Genomic DNA, 18610 nt, shown 5'->3' on the forward strand with positions numbered 1-18610 from the left:
AGCTTGCAAAGTTTAAGTATTCGCATCCGTGTACGCAGCCCCTACGTCGGACGGTAGACACGATCGAACGATTTACACTTCGTTGGGAACACCCTCGAACCGGATGTAACGCGAGTATGTGCATACATCCCCTTTCGAAAGCGTTGGGACATTTACGGAGCATTGGAAACGGACATGGAAACCGGATAGGAAGTTGTTACGATCTTTCAAATCGATTTCAAAGTAAACTACATTAAATTGCAACTTAAATTGTTTGAAAGTTTTTTCGTTTCTAAAAAAAAATTTCGTTTTGTAAGCTCGTGATTCAGCAATCGACGGGGCTTCTACGAGATAAGATTTTGAAAACGCCAGAAAAATGTCGCAAGGTTTTTCTTTATTTGAATCGTTAAAAAATTATCCTTTATTTTCTCGCGAAAGAACGAAACAACTTTCCGGACGACCTAATATACAGGGTGTCCCAAAAATGTCTCGCAATCCAGAAACGGCGGATCATTCGAAGCAACTCCTTCCTTTACAAAAATGTTCTCCGAGGCACCGTTAACGAGTTATCAACGAAAAACAGCGACCAATAAGAATCGAGTACGGCTGACGCGAGGCGGCCCAGCCAACCAGCGCGCGAAGCCCGGTTCAGCTCATTGGCTCGGTCGCCTCGCGCCAGCCGAGCTCGCCTCTCATTGGTCACTGCTTTTCGTTGATAACTCGTTAACGGTGCCCCGGAGAAAATTTTTCTAAAGGAAAAAGTTGCTTCGAATGGCCCGAGGAACCCGCCACTTTCGGATTGCGAGACATTTTTAGGACACCCTGTATGTATTATCTATCGCAGGAGGGGCCGATCGAGGTAGTTTAGGCGAGCCGGTACAAACAGAAGCGATCGAGAAACGAATTCTCGGAGATATCGAGACGCGATAAGAGCTCGAGAGATTGATAAGAGTCGTCTCTATCGTGGATCGAATAGGACCAGGATACGTTCGTCGTACGGCCGTCGTTCCGGCATCCAGCGAATAAGAAGGACACGCTCTTACACGGTCGTACGGTACGACCGAATTAATTTTACGGCTCCGATCGGAACCCTAATTTCGGTGTTCCCCCTTTCGATCGAACAGCACCGCCCGACGTCGCGCAGCGCCGTTCCTTTCCGAGGCCACGCGGCTTTTCCGGAACCCCTCGGGAGGTTTGCTCGTTCTTATGTCAATATCTACTCGCATCAAACGGTGCCATCGTTACGGGCGATCCGCGTTCCACAGCCCACGTGCGGTGCCCGTTGGTTGAAAACTAATCGAAGGCGGTAGAGAATTCGAGAGAATTCTACAATTTCTCACCTTCCGATCGGACCAATTTCAATCCTATTTACGCGTATTCTTTCTCCGTAGAGTGTTCGTCGGTGAATGGTATCGAAAGTTTCTCTTACGTCGAGCCCTAAATTTTTTCGGTCCAGCTGCGATTTCGTCGTCGCGCCAGCACGGAGCGCGAAAATCGTCGCGAAAGGGGTGTCCAGAGGCGAACGGCGATGTCAGCTCGTTGCAAGGTCGCCGCGCCTTGAATTCGCAGGGATTTGTTGCCGCGCGCGACAGCAAAGTTTTCCGTTCGATCCATCGCGAGACGGTCCGGCAAATTGGAGTAGAATCGCGGGCGTGGCGAGAAGTCGCCTTCGAATGGTAAATCGGATTCGATAGCGTCGCGCGAACAAGAAAACCGAGGCCGAGGGAGGCTCGCAGGGGTATTGTGTTCGGTATCGAGCCGGAAAGTTCGTTTTCTCCGTGATTACGGCCTCGTATCGCGGGGAACGTTATCGCGCAGCCATCGGGAACCGCCGCTTTATTTGTCTATGGTTCACGGAAGCCGGCTGCTGGCAACGTCTCTCCTCCGTACCGGAAGTTAAACGGGCGCAGCCCGCGATTGTGCCAATTAATTGGATCGTAAGGTACACCGCGACCTCTAAACCAAACTACAGCCTCCGGAAGAGAGATTGAGAGAGAGAGAGAGAGAGAGAGAGAGAGAGAGAGAGATCATCCCCTCTCCGATTTCGATGGTGATAAAGGGGTCAAAGGGTCGTTGATTAGACAGAATCAATTGGCTCGACTTGAACGTGCTCGCATCGTAAATCACGCGCAAGAATTCGCAAGGATCTGTCTCTTTAATTGACGCTCGGATTGTCCACAAAAATGAACAATTTTGGAAGAGGAGATACGATTGTTCCAGCCTTGTGGCTCGTTTTTTATGGTTATCGATTGTCGACGATTATAAAAAGGAGTCGCAAGGCTCGAATAATCGTGTCTCCTCTTCCCAAATTGTCCATTTTTGTGGACAACCCGAGCGTCGATTAGAAAGACATTACTGTAGTACCCGTTCTATTTATTCGCTCGTATTTCTCCGAATATTTGGCACCGGAATACTTTCCCGGTTGTCGCAATTTTTCCTACGGCTCCAGAATTTATCACCTAGTCCGTAGAACGTTTTCCCAAGCTTCCCAATTCTTTTCCCGGGCCGTACTATTTTTTATTCGACGCTCTCGTAACGTTTGTCGCAGACTCTAAAACGACGGTCCAGGTTCTACTATTTCAATAGCAATAATTATCTCGACAATTTGTTGCGGGGGATGAAATTTTGTTCGTAGATCTCCCAAGTCTTTGGAAGGTCGTACGATCTCTTTTCATAAGTCCTTTAACTCCGCGGCAGAGCTTCGATATTTCTCGCGAATCCAATAAGTTTCTCGCGAGGATTAAGACTGCTCGTTTTTATAGCTTCCGATTGTGAACAATTATAAAAACGAGGCGCGCGAGGCTCGAATAATCGTGTCTTCTCTTCCCAAATTGTCCGTTGTTTGTAAGCACGCTATAATAAATTCTCCCCAATTGACGCTCAGATTATACAGTAATGTCTCTCTAATCGACGCTCGGATTGTCCACGAAAATGAACAATTTCGAACAATAGTCACGAATCGTCAACGACTATAAAAACGAGCCGCAAGATTCGAATAATCGCATCTCCTCTTCCCAAATTGTCCATTTTTGTGGACAATCCGAGGGTCAATTAGAGAGAAATCACTGTATTCCGTTCTTCAAATAAGAAGCAAGACTGTCATTCTCTCTTCGTGGCTCCGAGATTTCTTCGCGGACGAATTACTGCCGTTCCCGGCGACGAGCGGGCCTGAAAAAAAATTGAATGAGAATGCAGGAGGGTACCAAAGGGTACGGTTCCCGCCATCGATAGGCCCCGCCCGATGAAAAGAAATCAAACGTGTCTCGGTCTCGAGGCTCGAATAGCCGGCTTCTAGTTGAATAGCACCTGATTGTAAGACGCGTATACGTTCAGACGCAAATTAGTAAGTCGGGTTGCTGTTATCCGCTGCTGCCTCGCTTTGCCTCGACGATCTGAGCGTCACGCTCCCTTTTCCTCTTACGCGTCCTTCCTATAAAAGCAAAAGTTAGTCGATGAAAATTGTAGATTCTATCGCGATTCTATATTATAGAATTCCAAAATGCTTATTTTCGCGTTATAGTCGACAATCGTGTTATACGAAATCGATCAACGATCCCCTAACGGATAAGGCCGTCTCGCGAACAGCTAGAGGCGGAGATGGCGGTGAAGATCGCTTGAAATAAAGTCCCAGATTGAAATGTCGAACGGTGATGTCTCTCTCAAGAATTCAATTGGTCGCCGTTTAATCGATAGCCGATGCGATTCGTTGCGATAAGATCCGATCCGATCCGATGCGATTCGATGCGACGCGATAAATCGTTCGAACGTAAGCGCGCACGCAGGCTGCGATCGCATCGGCTAAAGAACGGCCCCTGGCATGCCGGCCGGTTCACCGCGAACAGCCTCCTCTTAATACACTTAAGTGTAAAATAGCTCGCATAGCTTAATTACACTGCTTGCCCCGGTTTGGACGTCTGCACGGCCGCACGCCTGCACGCACCGCCCACGCAACACGTCTTCTTCGGCCACGATCTCGTCTCCTTCGGCACCTGAGACCCGTTATCTCGCCACTTACGCGTAATTACTTCCGTTTAATGCGATAGCATTCGTTCAGAAGCTCCGCTTATTCGATTCAATTTCGATGTTTCCACGCTGCTCCGTAATCACCGCCTTACACGGTAATGTCTCTCTAATTGGCGCTCAGATTGTCCGTAAAAATGGACAATTTCGGGAAGAGGAGACGCGATTGTTCGAGCCTCGCGCCTCGTTTTTATAATTGTTGAAAATCGGTGACTATGTAAATGTGCCTCGAGACTCGAAAAATCCTATCTCCTCTTCCCGAATTGTCCATTTTTGTGCACAACCTGAGCGTCAGTTAGCGAGACATTACTGTACATGCGTGCGATGCATCTACAGGGTGTCCGTCCTTAGGTCATTCGAAGCAACTTTTTCCTTTAGAAAAATTTTCTCCGAGACACCGTTGACGAGTTATCAACGAAAAACAGTGACCAATGAGAGGCGAGCTCGGCTGGCGCGAGGCGACCGAGCCAATGAGCGGAACCGGGCTTCGCGCGCTGGTTGGCCGGGCCGCCTCGCGTCAGCCGTACTCGATTCTTATTGGTCACTGCTTTTTTTTGTTAATAACTCGTTAACGGTGCCTCGGAGAAAATTTTTGTAAAGGAAGAAGTTGCTTCAAATTGAATAAATAACTCGCGAATGTATATTTACAATACGAATAATCGTAAATGAAAAAATTAGTGAGCAAAAAAATTAGTAATTTAACGGGTTCCGTAAATCTGACGTTGATAACTCGTAAACGAAGCCGCGGATTACGTTTTCGCAAAGGAAAATGTAACCTCGGGAACCTCTCGTTCCCCGATCGCGACCGACTTTTGGGACACCCTGTACTTCGAATAAGTTACGAACGAGCTAGGGCACGGAGAGATATCGAGTCCCATTGAGAATTCTGCGGCCACGCCCGCTCCGACCGCTCGGTAGAGCCGTTCCACCGACGAAAACGGCAACGACCGGTTCGGAGATCGTCGAACACGGGGGTGGAAAAGACCGATAATCAAATTGGTTTCAGCATGTCGCCGCGTAATGGCTCGTGCGTGGCGGAAGTCAGCTCGGTGAGGAGTTTATCGTCGGACGATGTGTCCGCGACGAAGACGAACCGGAAGAAAACCTGGTGGGCGCGTGCCACCGATCCTGCTCACCGCCGTGGAAGGCGCATCCAGCTGCTGCAGATGCTGATCCTGCCGTTTATACCGATCCTGGCGCTGATCGTCCAGACGGCCAACACGCTCCACGACATCCTGATCTACCGGCAGGAGGTCTCCGACATCGAGTCCCAGGTAAACGAACGCTTCTCCGCGATCGTATCGGGATCCTCTTCGAACCTCCCTCGCGTCGCAGTTTATTCGACGTCGATACAACGGCCAGGTTACGAACCTTCGTTTCTCCTGCAATTAGTTTTCTGCAGACATTTTCTGATTCGCCCCGTCGCCACAGTGGTATAAAAGCCTGAAATCATGGCCAAGATCCTAAAAATCGAAATTGTCGTCGAGGAGTTTTTCACTTACGGATCGGTTAGTTCAACGATGCGTCCATGCGGCGGGAACAACGAAATGACCCATACTTTCGAACCCGAACGACAATTGCGCTTCGAATTTCGAGTTTGTCGGGCAGTCGTTGCTCGCGAGCGCGACCGACGGTACGAAGCGGATAGTTTCGAGCGCGTATCTTTTTATGGAAATGTTTTCTTTCGATCGCGTTAAATGGACATCGTTCCCGGTGATAAGTACGACATTTTGTACCGCTAACGTCTCGCGAATCGTTAACTGTTACGTTGGTAAATCGATAAATCGTAGATTCAAATTATAAGAGCGAACGGAACGCGTTTACCGTAAAGTTATAGTCGAAACTTTTGCGGCTTACGAGGGCCTGCCTTCGAACTTACCGGAGCCATAGTTCACAGTTTCGTCTAGCTGCGCTTAAAAGATTGGCCGCACCGCGTCACACTTTTTTCGGTTGCAACCATTTTTGCGAGTCAACGTACGGGAAACTGTCTCGCGAGAGTATCCAAAACGGAACAACTTTCTACGAATCGTGCCAAATTGCTTGCATCGTTTCGAGATGTTGGAAAAAACGCTTTATCAGGCAACACGAGTCGACGCGAACAATGACGCGACACGAGCCGTGAAAAAATTATTTTCTGCCTCGAGATGCAAACGGAGGAACCGCACACCGGACGGAACAAAGATTGTTCTCAAAATTTGAAAAATGGCTGGCAGAATCGATAGTTTTTCGAGCGCCCTCCGCCCGCGTTGGCGATAAAATCAGAAATTTCAGCGGCCGTCCTTCTTTCAACAAAATTCTATGTCGCGTTACGAGTCGTTTCGAGCGGCCACGAGATCGATTACGAAAAATTCAAAACGTACGCTCTCGATACGGCAAGAATACCTAACAAAATTTCATCTTCAACCTTCCGGCTACCGTAGGCCGATAAAACACAGCTCCGCGTATCATTCTTTCAACAACTCGTTGGCCATATTTGATCCGCCATTTTGTTTTTGGAATTTTGAAATTCAGACTCGCAATTCTGCGCCCACGAAAACCCTTGGATACAAATTTTCAAATAAATCCGTCGCTGTTTCTTATATTGACCATGATTTCGAGCTTTTATACCACTCGAACGTCGAGTGCCGTACCAGCGTTCGCAAACGACGCACAAAATCGGGACAAATTGTCCAGAAATAAATACGCGTTGCTTTCAATTATTATCTCGTATACGATTCTCTCTTGTCGCTTCTCCGAAAATGGAACCGTTTTCACGGATACTCGAAGTAAAATCGGTTGAAACTTTCAACCGCCTCGCTGTTCGCCCGTTCGCACACGATCCTAAAGGATTTTAATAACACCGGAATAAAAATTGTTCGGCGTCGAGTTTCCAGCTTCCAGTGACGCAACTAAAATTTGCGTGTCCGAGGCCGTTCGAGAGACGGGCACGCGTTAAAGAAGGTATCAGAGTGGAAAATGAAGAGCCGAGGTCAGCCAGAAAAGGGCTGCCTGGTTGATACGAATTTATCGATAATTTTCATCTAGGCGTGCCGGCGCGGCGCGTTCGTTTCTTAAAAGGGTTCCTCGTTTTAGAATATTCCGAGCGCTATTTTCATTAATTTCGCTCGATCGCCGTCGAACAACTCGCGGCAAGGAATTTCTTCTCCAAGTGCCGGAAGATCGTATTTTCTCACCCTTGAGCAAAATATACGAAACGACCTTGAAATCGTTCACACATTAGGGAGCCAGTGGCGCCATTCGACTCTCCGCTTCAAATACTATAAAGAACGCGTGTCGATTTCTTTTTTAAATCACGCGTCTACGAGATTTTTTACAATTTCCACCGAAACGCGACACCCTGCGCTCGAATGTCGGACGACGGCGCATTCGAATTCGCGGTTCTCGAATATAAAATCGAGATACGATCGCGGGACAAGACCTACCGGCACCAGATTATGTCAATATTTCCTCCGCGGAACTGTTCGATCTCGCTAAACAACGGCCAACAACGTAATAACCAGCCCCGCCGGCGCGTCGCGGCGGATAATACGCGGGATTTATGTATCGAATTGAACGGACTCGGTAATTTCTGCCGAGGGGAAATCGTTTTCCCCGGTGATCGTCGCCGGCCGAGGGAACGACCGTCCACAAATCATAGACGGAGGCGATTCGTTATCGTGATCTATGCGTTGTGTGCCGAGAGAACGATCGAAGAAACCAGACGGGACGAGCGATCGAGCGCGGCAACTGGAAACCGTTCGCGTACGCGTACGCGCATAGGCGTAGGCGCGGTGGATATTATTTAGCCGGACCTTTCTTATTTTCATTTTAGAGACGGTCCCGCGATCGATCGCCGCTGAATTACGCGAGTCCGATCTAATTACGGGCGTAATTGCGCGTACGTCGCGGGAAAATACGCGCCGCGACGCGTCTATTCTCGGCGAACGGATCCCCGTGTAATATATTTCTCCGAATTTTCGTCGTAGAAACAAATTGTACCGCTAATATGAACACGCTGCAACGTTAATTGATTATTTTCACCGCGACGAAGAAGCTCGCGAAAATATCTGAAAACGCTCGCGGACAATTGTTAACGTTGCGAACGTTGTTAACGGATTAACGACGTTTAATTATTAATCGCGTTCGTTCGTCACCTTTCGCGAACAAATCCGCGCTTTTCCGAACTTCGTGATATCAATTTTCACCGACCGGGATTTGTTCGATCGGAAAATGTTTTTTTCGACCATGGCGCGGCATTTTTTCCCGAAAAAATCTGGAAAAATTCGAGAAGAATAGCCGCGGTAGCACGGTTTTTTTCGCTCTTCAAATATAAACGACGTTGCTTTTGCACGATCTTCTATGGAGAAATCCGCGTTTTTTCGAACTTCGTGTGACACGAATTTTTTAACAACCGAGGATTCCGGCGAAAAATAATTCTCGGACAATAGTTGCGACAGGTCGCTGGTTATTCTGGTAAAAATATAAACGACGTCGCCGAGCTCGGAACGAGCATCAGAAATTTTCGACAACGAAAAAATTTGGAAATCTGCGAATCGTAGGAGAAATCATTGTTTTAAATACGTGTGCAGTTAGAGAGAAGAGTTTCGACAGAGTCGTTGTAACTCTTTAAAGGGATACGCGACAATCGAAACAGTTTGTTTCCTTTATATATATATATATATATATAATATAACATATATAATAATATAATATAATATAACATATATAATAATATAATATAATATAACATATATATAATATATATACATATAATATAACATTTGAGAGATTTTCCGCGATGTATTTTAGTCATCGTTGTTCAACGATCGATAAATACGCGGCTCGCCGCAATTAAAATTGACGCGCACGGGTTCGTTCGAATCGTTCGGAACTAAATTAATTTCCCTTTGAGAGGGGCCGGCGGACGTGCATCGCGAGTCGATCGACTCGCGGACGCGCGTCAGCGGCAACGTAAAACGTTCGCGATGGAAAGGTTGGCAAATTTCTGCTTACTTTCGCGACGCTTGTCCCAGTTACCGGGGCGACGGGGCTTTCAACCCCTTAAGTGCCGTGGACCACGGTGTCGATGGTGCCGCGAAGGATCGTGTCCCGACCACCATCGAAGCCGTTCGCGAGAGAAATAAGAAATAATCCGCTAACAATATGCTAACAAGTGTCGCGCGAGCGAGCGAATTTCGAGACGCGATCGAGCTTAGGGATCGTTCGAAGAATTCGCGGACATTCCACGATGTCGGGCAATTTTCGCCGAACGCGCGCGTCGACGGATGAAATATCGAGTGAGAAGAGGTGTCAGTTTTGCCCAGCAGGCCCGCTGACGCTTTATCCACCGCGACGGAATTAATCGAGGGGACGTCCTGGACGTGTCCTGCGGCCGACGAGACAGGATAACGGACACGGACACGGAGCTCCGTCTCGCGTCGCGCCTCCGGTCGCAGAGCATCCGCCATGTTGTGCCGTGATGCGAGGAATAGAAAGAAAAAAAATCAAAAAATCAATATTGTCTTCGCGACGATCTATAACACGATCGTAATCTCGAATCTTTATTCGTACGAGAACGATTTAAAAGAAGAGAAACGAAAAAATAACCCTTTGCTTCCTCAAGCATTTGTCTCCCCTATTGACGCTTAGATCGCGCACGATAATGGACAATTTGGGGAGAGGAGAATACGATTATTCGATCCTTGCGGTTCCATTTTTATAGTTACGAATTGTCGGCAACTATAAAAACGAGCTGCAAGGCTCGAATTCGAGTGTCGGTAAGGGAGACATTATTGTACAGTAATGTCTCCCTTATCGACGCTTGGATCGCGCACGAAAATGGACAATTTGGGAAGTGGAGAATACGATTATTCGATCTTTGCGGTTCCATTTTTATAGTCACGAATTTCTTTTATTTATAGAGAATTTCTACGCGCTTCCGAGAGGATCGCGATTCGATCCGCGATTTCTGATTCAGCGGGATTTCTACCGCTTTCGAGCGTCGCGCGGGCCAGCGATTGGAATTATTAGAAAATCACGCGTTCGCGTGGAAACGAAGTTTTTCGGACAGGGTACCTCGGTTTTCTCGATTCGACACGATTCGATCGATCGCCGCCCCTTTCGTATCGCATCTTATGGGACATCTGTCGCCGCCCTGCCTCCCAAAAATCAGGTCAATATTTTCGAGATACATACCGATTTAACCGACACTCTCGAGCTGCGAAACGAGCGCGTTTCCGAGCCGACGAGCCGACTGTGCTCTCGCGAACAGATTTTTCAGATTGGTTCGCAGCATTCGCATCGGATTCTTTTTAGGGCAACAAAGGAACAACCGCGATCCTCGGAACGAACGCGTGCGTGTTCTGTTTAACCCTGGCGTTGATTGAAAATCCAGCTATTCGCGCGGATCGATCGTGCCTAGGAACAATGGCGATCCTCGGCACGTGGAAACATTGTAAAGAAATTGACGCGACGAGCCGCGCCGCGCCGCGCCGCGCCGCGAGACAGCGCGGGCCCGCGCCTTTGTCGATGACCGATGCGTCGTGCAACGACGAGATTGCTCGTTATCGGCCATCCGAAGAAAAACGTATCCTGTTCCTTCGTTCGGAAAGAGGAAGCTAAAAATCCAGCGCGAATATTTTCGTTTCGCCGCGATCGCACGCGCCGCCTCGACTCGCGTCGCATGAAACAATCCCCTGGAAAACAAGAAGCGCTTGCACGCCACGGATCGCGAGCATCGGTCGGGAGCGTCGATTTTTTAGCCCGAAAACCGGAACGCTCGTCGACGAAGCGCGAAGCGTGAAGCGTCGAGCCTCGCGAAGCGTCAAGTCTCGCGAAGCGTCGAGTCTCGCGAAGCGTCGAGTCTCGCGAAGCGTCTGCCACTTTCGGCGGCTGTGTTTTTCACCGGAAGTGGTGTAAAAAACACCGCCGGATTATCGACAGCGGGTTGTGCAAGGTGTCGTTGCCTTTGACGAGCGAGCGTCTCTGTGTGTCCATCGGTTCGAAAGTTTCGGCGCAACACGGAAAAAGCGGAATCGCGGATTGTAAACGTCGGGGGGGATGACGAACGAGAGCGGCAGAAACAATAGGGCGTAGGGGTTGCGGGTTGCGGGTTGCGGGCTGCGGGAGCGGAGGGCCGAGGCCGTTCTCTTCTCGGTGCCACGTTGCTCGTCCAACAAGTAACTCGATACCGAGGACGGCACTCGAGGCTGCGCAACCCGGTTCCGATGAATTTCGATCTCGTCTATCGGCACCGGCCCGCGTCCCGTCCCCCGTCCCCCGCCGCTATTCTACCGTCTCGAATGCTCCGTCTCGCTATGGAAATTTTTCGGAACGTCTGGTGGGGGCGGAATTAAAGGGAATTAATTCTCGACGCTTCGCGAGACTCGGCGCTTCGCGCTTTACGCTTCGCGAGACTTGAAGCTTCGCAAAACTCGACGCTTCGCGCTTTAAGCTTCGAAAGACTCAACGCTTCGCGTTGCACGTTTCGCGCTTCGTCGACGAGCGTTCCGGTTTTCGGACTAAAAAATCGGCGGTCCCGACCGATGCTCGCGATCCGTGGCGAGCAAGCACTTCCGGATTCGTTGCTCGCAATCGTAATCGCGTCGCTTTCGATGCACTTATTTGGGACCGCTGCTTCGACGATTCCGAATCGATTAAAAACGCTATAAGAGGAGTTGCAGGCGGCTGGCTTTCCATTAGAAGCGCACACAGGTCTATCGAGCAAAGCAAACAACGTATCGTCCTGTTTCTAGACGCTCTTGCGTCACGGTAATACCGAGAATGGCTAGCCGAGAAGTGCCGTAACAATCGAAAGGACAACTTTCGGAAAGGTTTCTTTCGTCGAGAGTGTTAACCCTTTGGAGTCCATCGGGACGTACGTGTGTCGTCTACGTACAGTAATGTTTCCCTTATCGACGCTTAGATCGCGCACGAAAATACACAATTTGGGAAGAGGAGATACGATTGTTCCAGCTTTGTGGCTCTTTTGCTATGGTTATAGATTGTCGACAACTATAAAAATGAACTTCGAGGCTCGAATAATCGTATCTTCTCCCCCAAAATTGTCCATTTTAGTGGACAATCTGAGCGTCGGTAAGAGAGATATTACCGTATACCAGTATTGGAGTACATATATTCGCACATATTCGTTTGCATGTCCCAGCCCTTAATATAAGGTCTAAAAGGGACAACTTACGCTAATAAAATCAACATTTCTCGTTATTAGCGTCTATATGTACGTAAAACTTGACTTCGGATCTAACGCGAATTAACGAAAAATAAATCAGTCTCCAAGGTATCAAGGTATCCTTCGGACGACAGAATATAATCTAATCTAATTGGAGGGTCGTGAGAGTGGAGACGCTTCGTCCCTGGAATTTCAAGGAAGCACGCCGGAATCAAGATTCGAGCGTTCCTCGGCAGGAACGTTGGCCCGCTCTCCGGACCGTTCTCGCTTTGTCCTTCCATTCCCGCGCGATTAGTTGCATCCCCTTTCGGAAGTTTCCTCGGACTCGCACGAACAACCGACGACGGCTATTAGCCGCGCAAAGGCTCCGACAGGATGGAAACGCCGCGCGATACACGGTTGCAACCGGAGGAAACGGAATCCCTCGCCTCACGAAGACCGGCAACGACGCGCGCGCGCGCGCGCGCGCGACGGTTAACTTTGTCGAAGACATCACTCCCGCCACCCGCCGCGAATCGAAGGAATCCGCTATTAATACGCACCCCATCTATCGCAGCCGTATCGTCTAATATCGATCGAGAGCGGCGCAGCTTGTGCGGCGACCATTAAAAAAAGAATTGCAAAACGTCGCTCTCGTCGGAAATAGAACACGATTCGCCGACAAATAGAAGAGTCGGAGTTGCGAAACTCTCGGGATCGAGCTTTTCGCGAACTTCGAGACAAAGGTAACGAAAGGATGGGGAAAAAAGAAGGAGAAAAATAGAATCGCCGTGGAGGCGGTTTTTCTCCGTGAACCCTTTCGCTGCGGCAGCTCCATCCGCCGAAGTGCCGTCACCGAACGGAAAGTCGCTCCGGAAATATGCACGGTGCGCGCGGTGTTTCCGTGTATATGAGCCGTTTATTTTGAAAGTGGCATAAGTCGCTTTATATTTAAGTCGATATATTCGAAGGTTTGCGTTTTAACACGTTTAAAAATAATAATAATAATTTAATTATATAATAATAATTTAATATAAATAATAACTTTCGAGAAGATTTACATGTATTTGTTATCTCAGGATACTGATATTTTTCTCAGTATAAATAATTTCGTATAAATATTAAAAAATCACATTTTAAATCACTTTCAAAATAAACGGCTCATACGTTGTCCCAAGTCTTAAATAATAACTGTGCCGAATAAAACGATCGTTGCTCCGATGTAACGAGTGTATTTACATCTTTAATTTAGGAAGACTTGCAAAATTATAGGCAACATTCGCCGAATGATTCGGCGAAGCGAAATTCTTGGCCGTCCGATCGGCGACGGAGAAACGAAGTATCTCAATCAAGTGTCTGTGATCGATTGGTTCCAGGTAACGATCGCGACAGACCTGGGGAAAGTGGTCACGCGGATGCAGTTGGAGAGATCCGAGGTCGCGTTCTTCATCTACACCAACGGCAGCACCCTCAGGTACTTAACGAATGGAATTTTCAAGTAATCTACATCTTCCTTCGGAGAATCTCGCCGCTCGGAATCTCATTAAAGCGAACGCTCGACAATAAAAGTCTTGGACGCATGGTAACACTCGACTCTTTACAATTTTCTCCTAGCAATGGTGCGATCGTTGTCACGTCGTAAAATACAGGGTGTCCCAAAAATGTCTCGCGATCCGAAAGCAGGGGATTCCCGAGGTGATTCGAAGCAACTTTTTCCTTAGCGAAAATGCGATTCGCGGCTTCGTTTACGAGTTATCAACGAAAAACAGTGGCCAATCGGAGGCGAGATCGTTTGGCGCGAGACGGCCGGGCCAATGAGCGGAACCGGGCTCCGCGCGCTCGTTGGCTGGGCCGCCGCGCGCCGGCCGAGCTCGCCTCTTATTGGTCGGTGTTTTTCGTTGATAACTCGTAAACGAAGCCTCGGAGAAAGTTTTCGCAAAGGAAAAAGTTGCTTCGAATCACCTCGGGAACCTCCCATTTCCAGATTGCGAGACATTTTTGCGAACATCCTGTATATTATATATTATAAAAGCAGAGGCGACATTTCGTGGATCGTATAGTATATATTTCGTAATCGTAGATCGTCGATCTGGATCGTTCACGATCCACGTTCACGACGCTGCGTCCAGATCTCGCGGGCATCGATCCGCTCTCGTATTCCGGAACGCGACTCTTTCATTGAAATCGTAGCAGTATTGGTACCCGAGGCAGCCTCGATTAGGATCGGGCTTAGGCTTAGGGCCTTATACTCGGCCGCATTTGTTTTCATTGTCTCGGACGCAGAGCCAAAGGGTTCCTCCTAACGTTATCGTATCGTAGAATCGTTTCGATCGGCGAGTCACGTTCGTCCGGGTGCAACGTCGAGCCGGATCAAGTTCTCCTAGCTCCGAACGAGATTAAACGTAACCGACGGATCGTTCTTAGAGTTTTTTTAACTACTTTAAAATTATAAACTTTAAGATTTCTTTCCCTGGAGCATCTTTCGGCTTGCTCTAGTAGCTTACTCGCTCATCGTTCGAACCAAATAATCGTCTTCATATGCATTGTTTCACACTTCTTTTGTCTTCGCATCGATTTACAACAGTCTACAGGGTGTCCCAAAAATGTCTCGCAATACGGAAATGGCGGGTTCCTCGGATCATTTGAAGCAACTTCTACCTTTACAAAAATATTCTCCGAGGCACCGTAAACGAGTTATTAGCGAAAAACAGTGACCAATAAGAATCGAGTACGGCTGACGCGAGGCGGCCCGGCCAACCAGCGCGCGAAGCCCGGTTCCGCTCATTGGCTCGATCGCCTCGCGCCAGCCGAGCTCGCCTCTCATTGGTCACTGTTTTTCGTTGATAACTCGTTAACGGTGCCTCGGAGAACATTTTTGTAAAGGAAAAAGTTGCTTCGAATGGCCCGAGGAACCCGCCACTTTCGGGAATATACAGAATATACAGTATCAGACTCTGTACAGTACATATCGGACTCTGCCGTCCAGAGAAATAGCCTCGCGCAGAATTCAGCCGACGCGTTGTTGCTTTTGATCCGGTGCGAGCAAACGCGGCACCCGCTTCGAAAGTAATTTACGCATGCTCAAATTTTTATGTAAAATTGTAAACACGCTATCTTCCGATATCTTCAAGGGATCAGCAATCTCGCGCAATTTCGCTATACGGTCTTTCAAAACGATTTCGTGGACTTTTTTCACGTTTTTCGGAATAATTTTAGCATACCAGTCGATAATAGTTAATTTCCCTGGTGCAGAGTCTTCGTAACGCTTATCAAACCACCGTTTGGCTTCAATTAGTATTTTTCCCCATCGAAAAACAATGTTTAATCGATACACGAAATTCTTTTCTAACCGTTGTCTCGAAAATGACAAAACTGGGGTCGCTGAAACCACCGTAAACCACTGTAAACTAATCGTCAAAATGTCATGAAATTTCGACACGTATCGTTCGAATCGATGCTATTGGGTTGGCAACTAAGTAATTGCCGATTTCAGTTATAGATGTCTCTCACTCCCATTTTTATGATATCCGTAAATGTTATATTAGAAAATTATTATTATTATTATTATGTTATTTTTTATTATCCGTGAATGTTAGCAACTGGACAAATTGAGTGCAGCGGTCAACGAAAAGCGACCAGAATTGGTCGATCGTAAAGGTGTCATTTTCCAGCAGGACAATGCTAGGCCGCACACGTCTTTGTTCACTCGGCAAAAATTGATGGATATTGGTTGGGAATCGATGTTACACCCACCATATAGCCCTGATCTCGCGTCATCGGATTACCACTTGTTTCGATCCCTGGACAACTCCCTTCGTGGTAAAACTTTTAACGACGACGACGCTGTAAAATCTCGCTTAACTCAGTTTTTGGCCGAAAAGGATCGGACTTTCTGCGAGCGTGGAATTTTCAAGTTGTCGGAGAGATGGCAAAAGGTCATCGAACAAAATGGAAAATACATTACAGACTAAACTTCGTTCCAAGTAAAAAAGAAATTTTTTATTTCATTGAACGAATCGGCAATTACTTAGTTGCCAACCCGATACTATCCAGAAATCGTATAGGTTTGTCGACGGTGTTGCCATACGCGTGTCAGAGACCGGAGACTCATCGAGTGACGCGTTATAATTGGTGCAATCGATCGGCGCGATAACGTTTTTGGCCCGCGAGCCGACAGGAGAAACGCGAAACGACGAGATATCGTACGCGTATATGTGGCGAGCGCGTCGCGTATCGTATCAATCGACGCAAAACGAATTAGCCATGGTCTCACGGTTTCTGTTGAAGGTCAAATCTGACGCAGAGGTTCGCCATAACCGATCAGGCGCTCCACAACATGACTACGTGGCCCCTGGTCTCGGTGCCGAGGGACGAGAGCAAGACGCAGACCTATGACGTGGTCAGCAAAGAGGCCTTTCAAGCACGCCTCGACGAGTTCAGGTAACCGATCGATCGGCGTGTATCCTGCCCGACTCGAGGCTCCAGGCTCGAGGCTCGAGCCTCGAGGTCTCTCGGACGATGTGCCGCGTGTGCCGTGTGCCGTGTGCCGTGTGGTTCACGCCGTTAGTGACGTCAGATATCCCTAGTGTGCCTGACGGCGGCTCGCCTTTGATCGCCGGAAAAACTCCCCCTGTCGCCGCCCGCCCCTCCCGCCGCGCCGCTCCCTTTCCCCGCGGTTCTCTCTATCGCGATTCGCGATCGATCCACCTGTTCGTTACATGCACACGATTTTTAGACGCGAATCGTCTCCGCGGACTCACGCCCACGGCAGCCCCGGCGATCCATCAAATTCGCCCGACCATAATCTGTCGTGGAAAAATCACGGTCTCCGGACGGAAACTCTCGCGCTCGTTTCCCTCGTCACCCGATGCGTTCGAACAATCGTTTTCCGATCGACTGGAACACGCTCGGTCTCCGATTTCGCGCGGAACTGCGTCGGTGAAAGTTCGTCGATCGAACGGAAATAAAAAAAATGATCGAGGGAATTCGTGAACGAACGTGCCACGGGTCTCGATCAGGTGTAACAAGATGGAAGGAACGAGAGGGAAAAGTGATTCGAGTAATTATTGGAACACTGTTCTTAATCGTACGGCGGTTTAACGCGCGGAGGAAAACGAAACGACGCGACCACGGTCGAAAAATAATGAAACGGAGCGGGTTGAACCGCGCGGAGTAATTGTAACGCCACCCTTTGTGCATGCAATGTCGTACGGAAAGTTACGGCGCGCCGCGGCGGTGGCCTCTATTCCCTCGAGCCTTCCGTTCCGACACTTGTTGAATTTCCATTCAGCCTCGAAGTGGAGAATTCTCCCTTTCCGCGCGCCTTTCCCACTCGATTAATGAATGCGACAGCGGAATTCTTCAAACCAGCTCTCTCTCTCTCTCTCTCTCTTTCGCTCTCCCTCGCTCGCTCGCCCCCTGTAAAAGAACGCGCACGCTAATTTTCCTGCTTTATGCGATTCTTTTAGGTCCGCGACGTCGAGATAGATTGCACGCTCCAGGGACAAGTTGTAATCCTTGCGAGAAACTTATTGGATTTGCGAGAAATATGGAAGCTCTGCCGCGGAGTTAAAGGACTTGTGAAAAGAGATCGTACGACCTTCCAAAGACTTGGGAGACCTGCGAACAAAATTTCATCCCCCGCAACAAATTGTCGAGATAACTATTGCTATTAAAATAGTCGAACCTGGACCGTCGTTTTAGAGTCTGCGACAAACGTTTCGAGAGCGTCGAATAAAAAATAGTACGGCCCGGGAAAAGAATTGGGAAGCTTGGGAAAACGTTCTACGGACTAGCTGATAAATTATGGAGCCGTAGGAAAAATTGCGACAACCGGGAAAGTATTCCGGTGCCAAATATTCGGAGAAATACGAACGAATAAAGAAAACGGGTACTACAGTAATGTCTCTCTAATCGACGCTCGGGTTGTCCACGAAAATAGACAGTTTGGGAAGAGGAGAGCTCGTTTTCATAATGATTGACAATCGGTAACTATAAAAACGAGCAGCGAGGCTCGAATAATCGTACCTCGTCTTCCCAAATTGTCCATTTTCGTGGACAATCTTAGCGTCAGTTAGGGAGACATTACTGTAGCCAGCAATTCTGTTACGAGCAAAGCGTCTGTCAGTCGTTATCGTTCGCGAAACCACGGAAGATTCGGAGAAATCGACGAAATTTCGGTTCAGCGGCCAACGTTCGTCCGTTCGTTCGGCGACTCGTCTCCGCGGATTTTCCCGCGATTTCCTCGTTTTTTTCCGGCCCACCTCGTGCTGGTCGGTCCCGGGAGAACCGAGCACCGGTTACATATTTTTATAATCGATCGATACGCGCCGAGACGAATGCGACACCGCCGTCGCTATTATAAAAGCGTGTCTCGCTGCTCGAACGCGGTACGTGTCCTTTCTGCTGCGTCTTTCGGAGAGCTCTCCTCGTTAATCAGCCGCATCTCGTGGAGCCGCGGCCGCG

The 18610-nt window shown here is 48.5% G+C and overlaps 1 protein-coding gene across 2 annotated transcripts in view; it reads left to right on the forward strand.

Moving 5' to 3' along the window:
- Positions 1 to 18610, forward strand: part of LOC117221307 (uncharacterized) — a 35325-nt gene that overhangs the window by 7237 nt on the left and 9478 nt on the right. For both annotated transcript variants that reach the window (XM_033472149.2, XM_076527709.1), the window contains 3 exons: positions 5006 to 5273; positions 13522 to 13619; positions 16433 to 16585. In XM_033472149.2, the coding sequence (XP_033328040.1) occupies positions 5006 to 5273; positions 13522 to 13619; positions 16433 to 16585 (519 nt within the window). The remainder of the gene's footprint in view (positions 1 to 5005; positions 5274 to 13521; positions 13620 to 16432; positions 16586 to 18610) is intronic.

Source organism: Megalopta genalis, unplaced genomic scaffold, assembly GCF_051020955.1.
Source record: "Megalopta genalis isolate 19385.01 unplaced genomic scaffold, iyMegGena1_principal scaffold0037, whole genome shotgun sequence".
NCBI classification, from domain to species: Eukaryota; Metazoa; Arthropoda; class Insecta; order Hymenoptera; family Halictidae; genus Megalopta; species Megalopta genalis.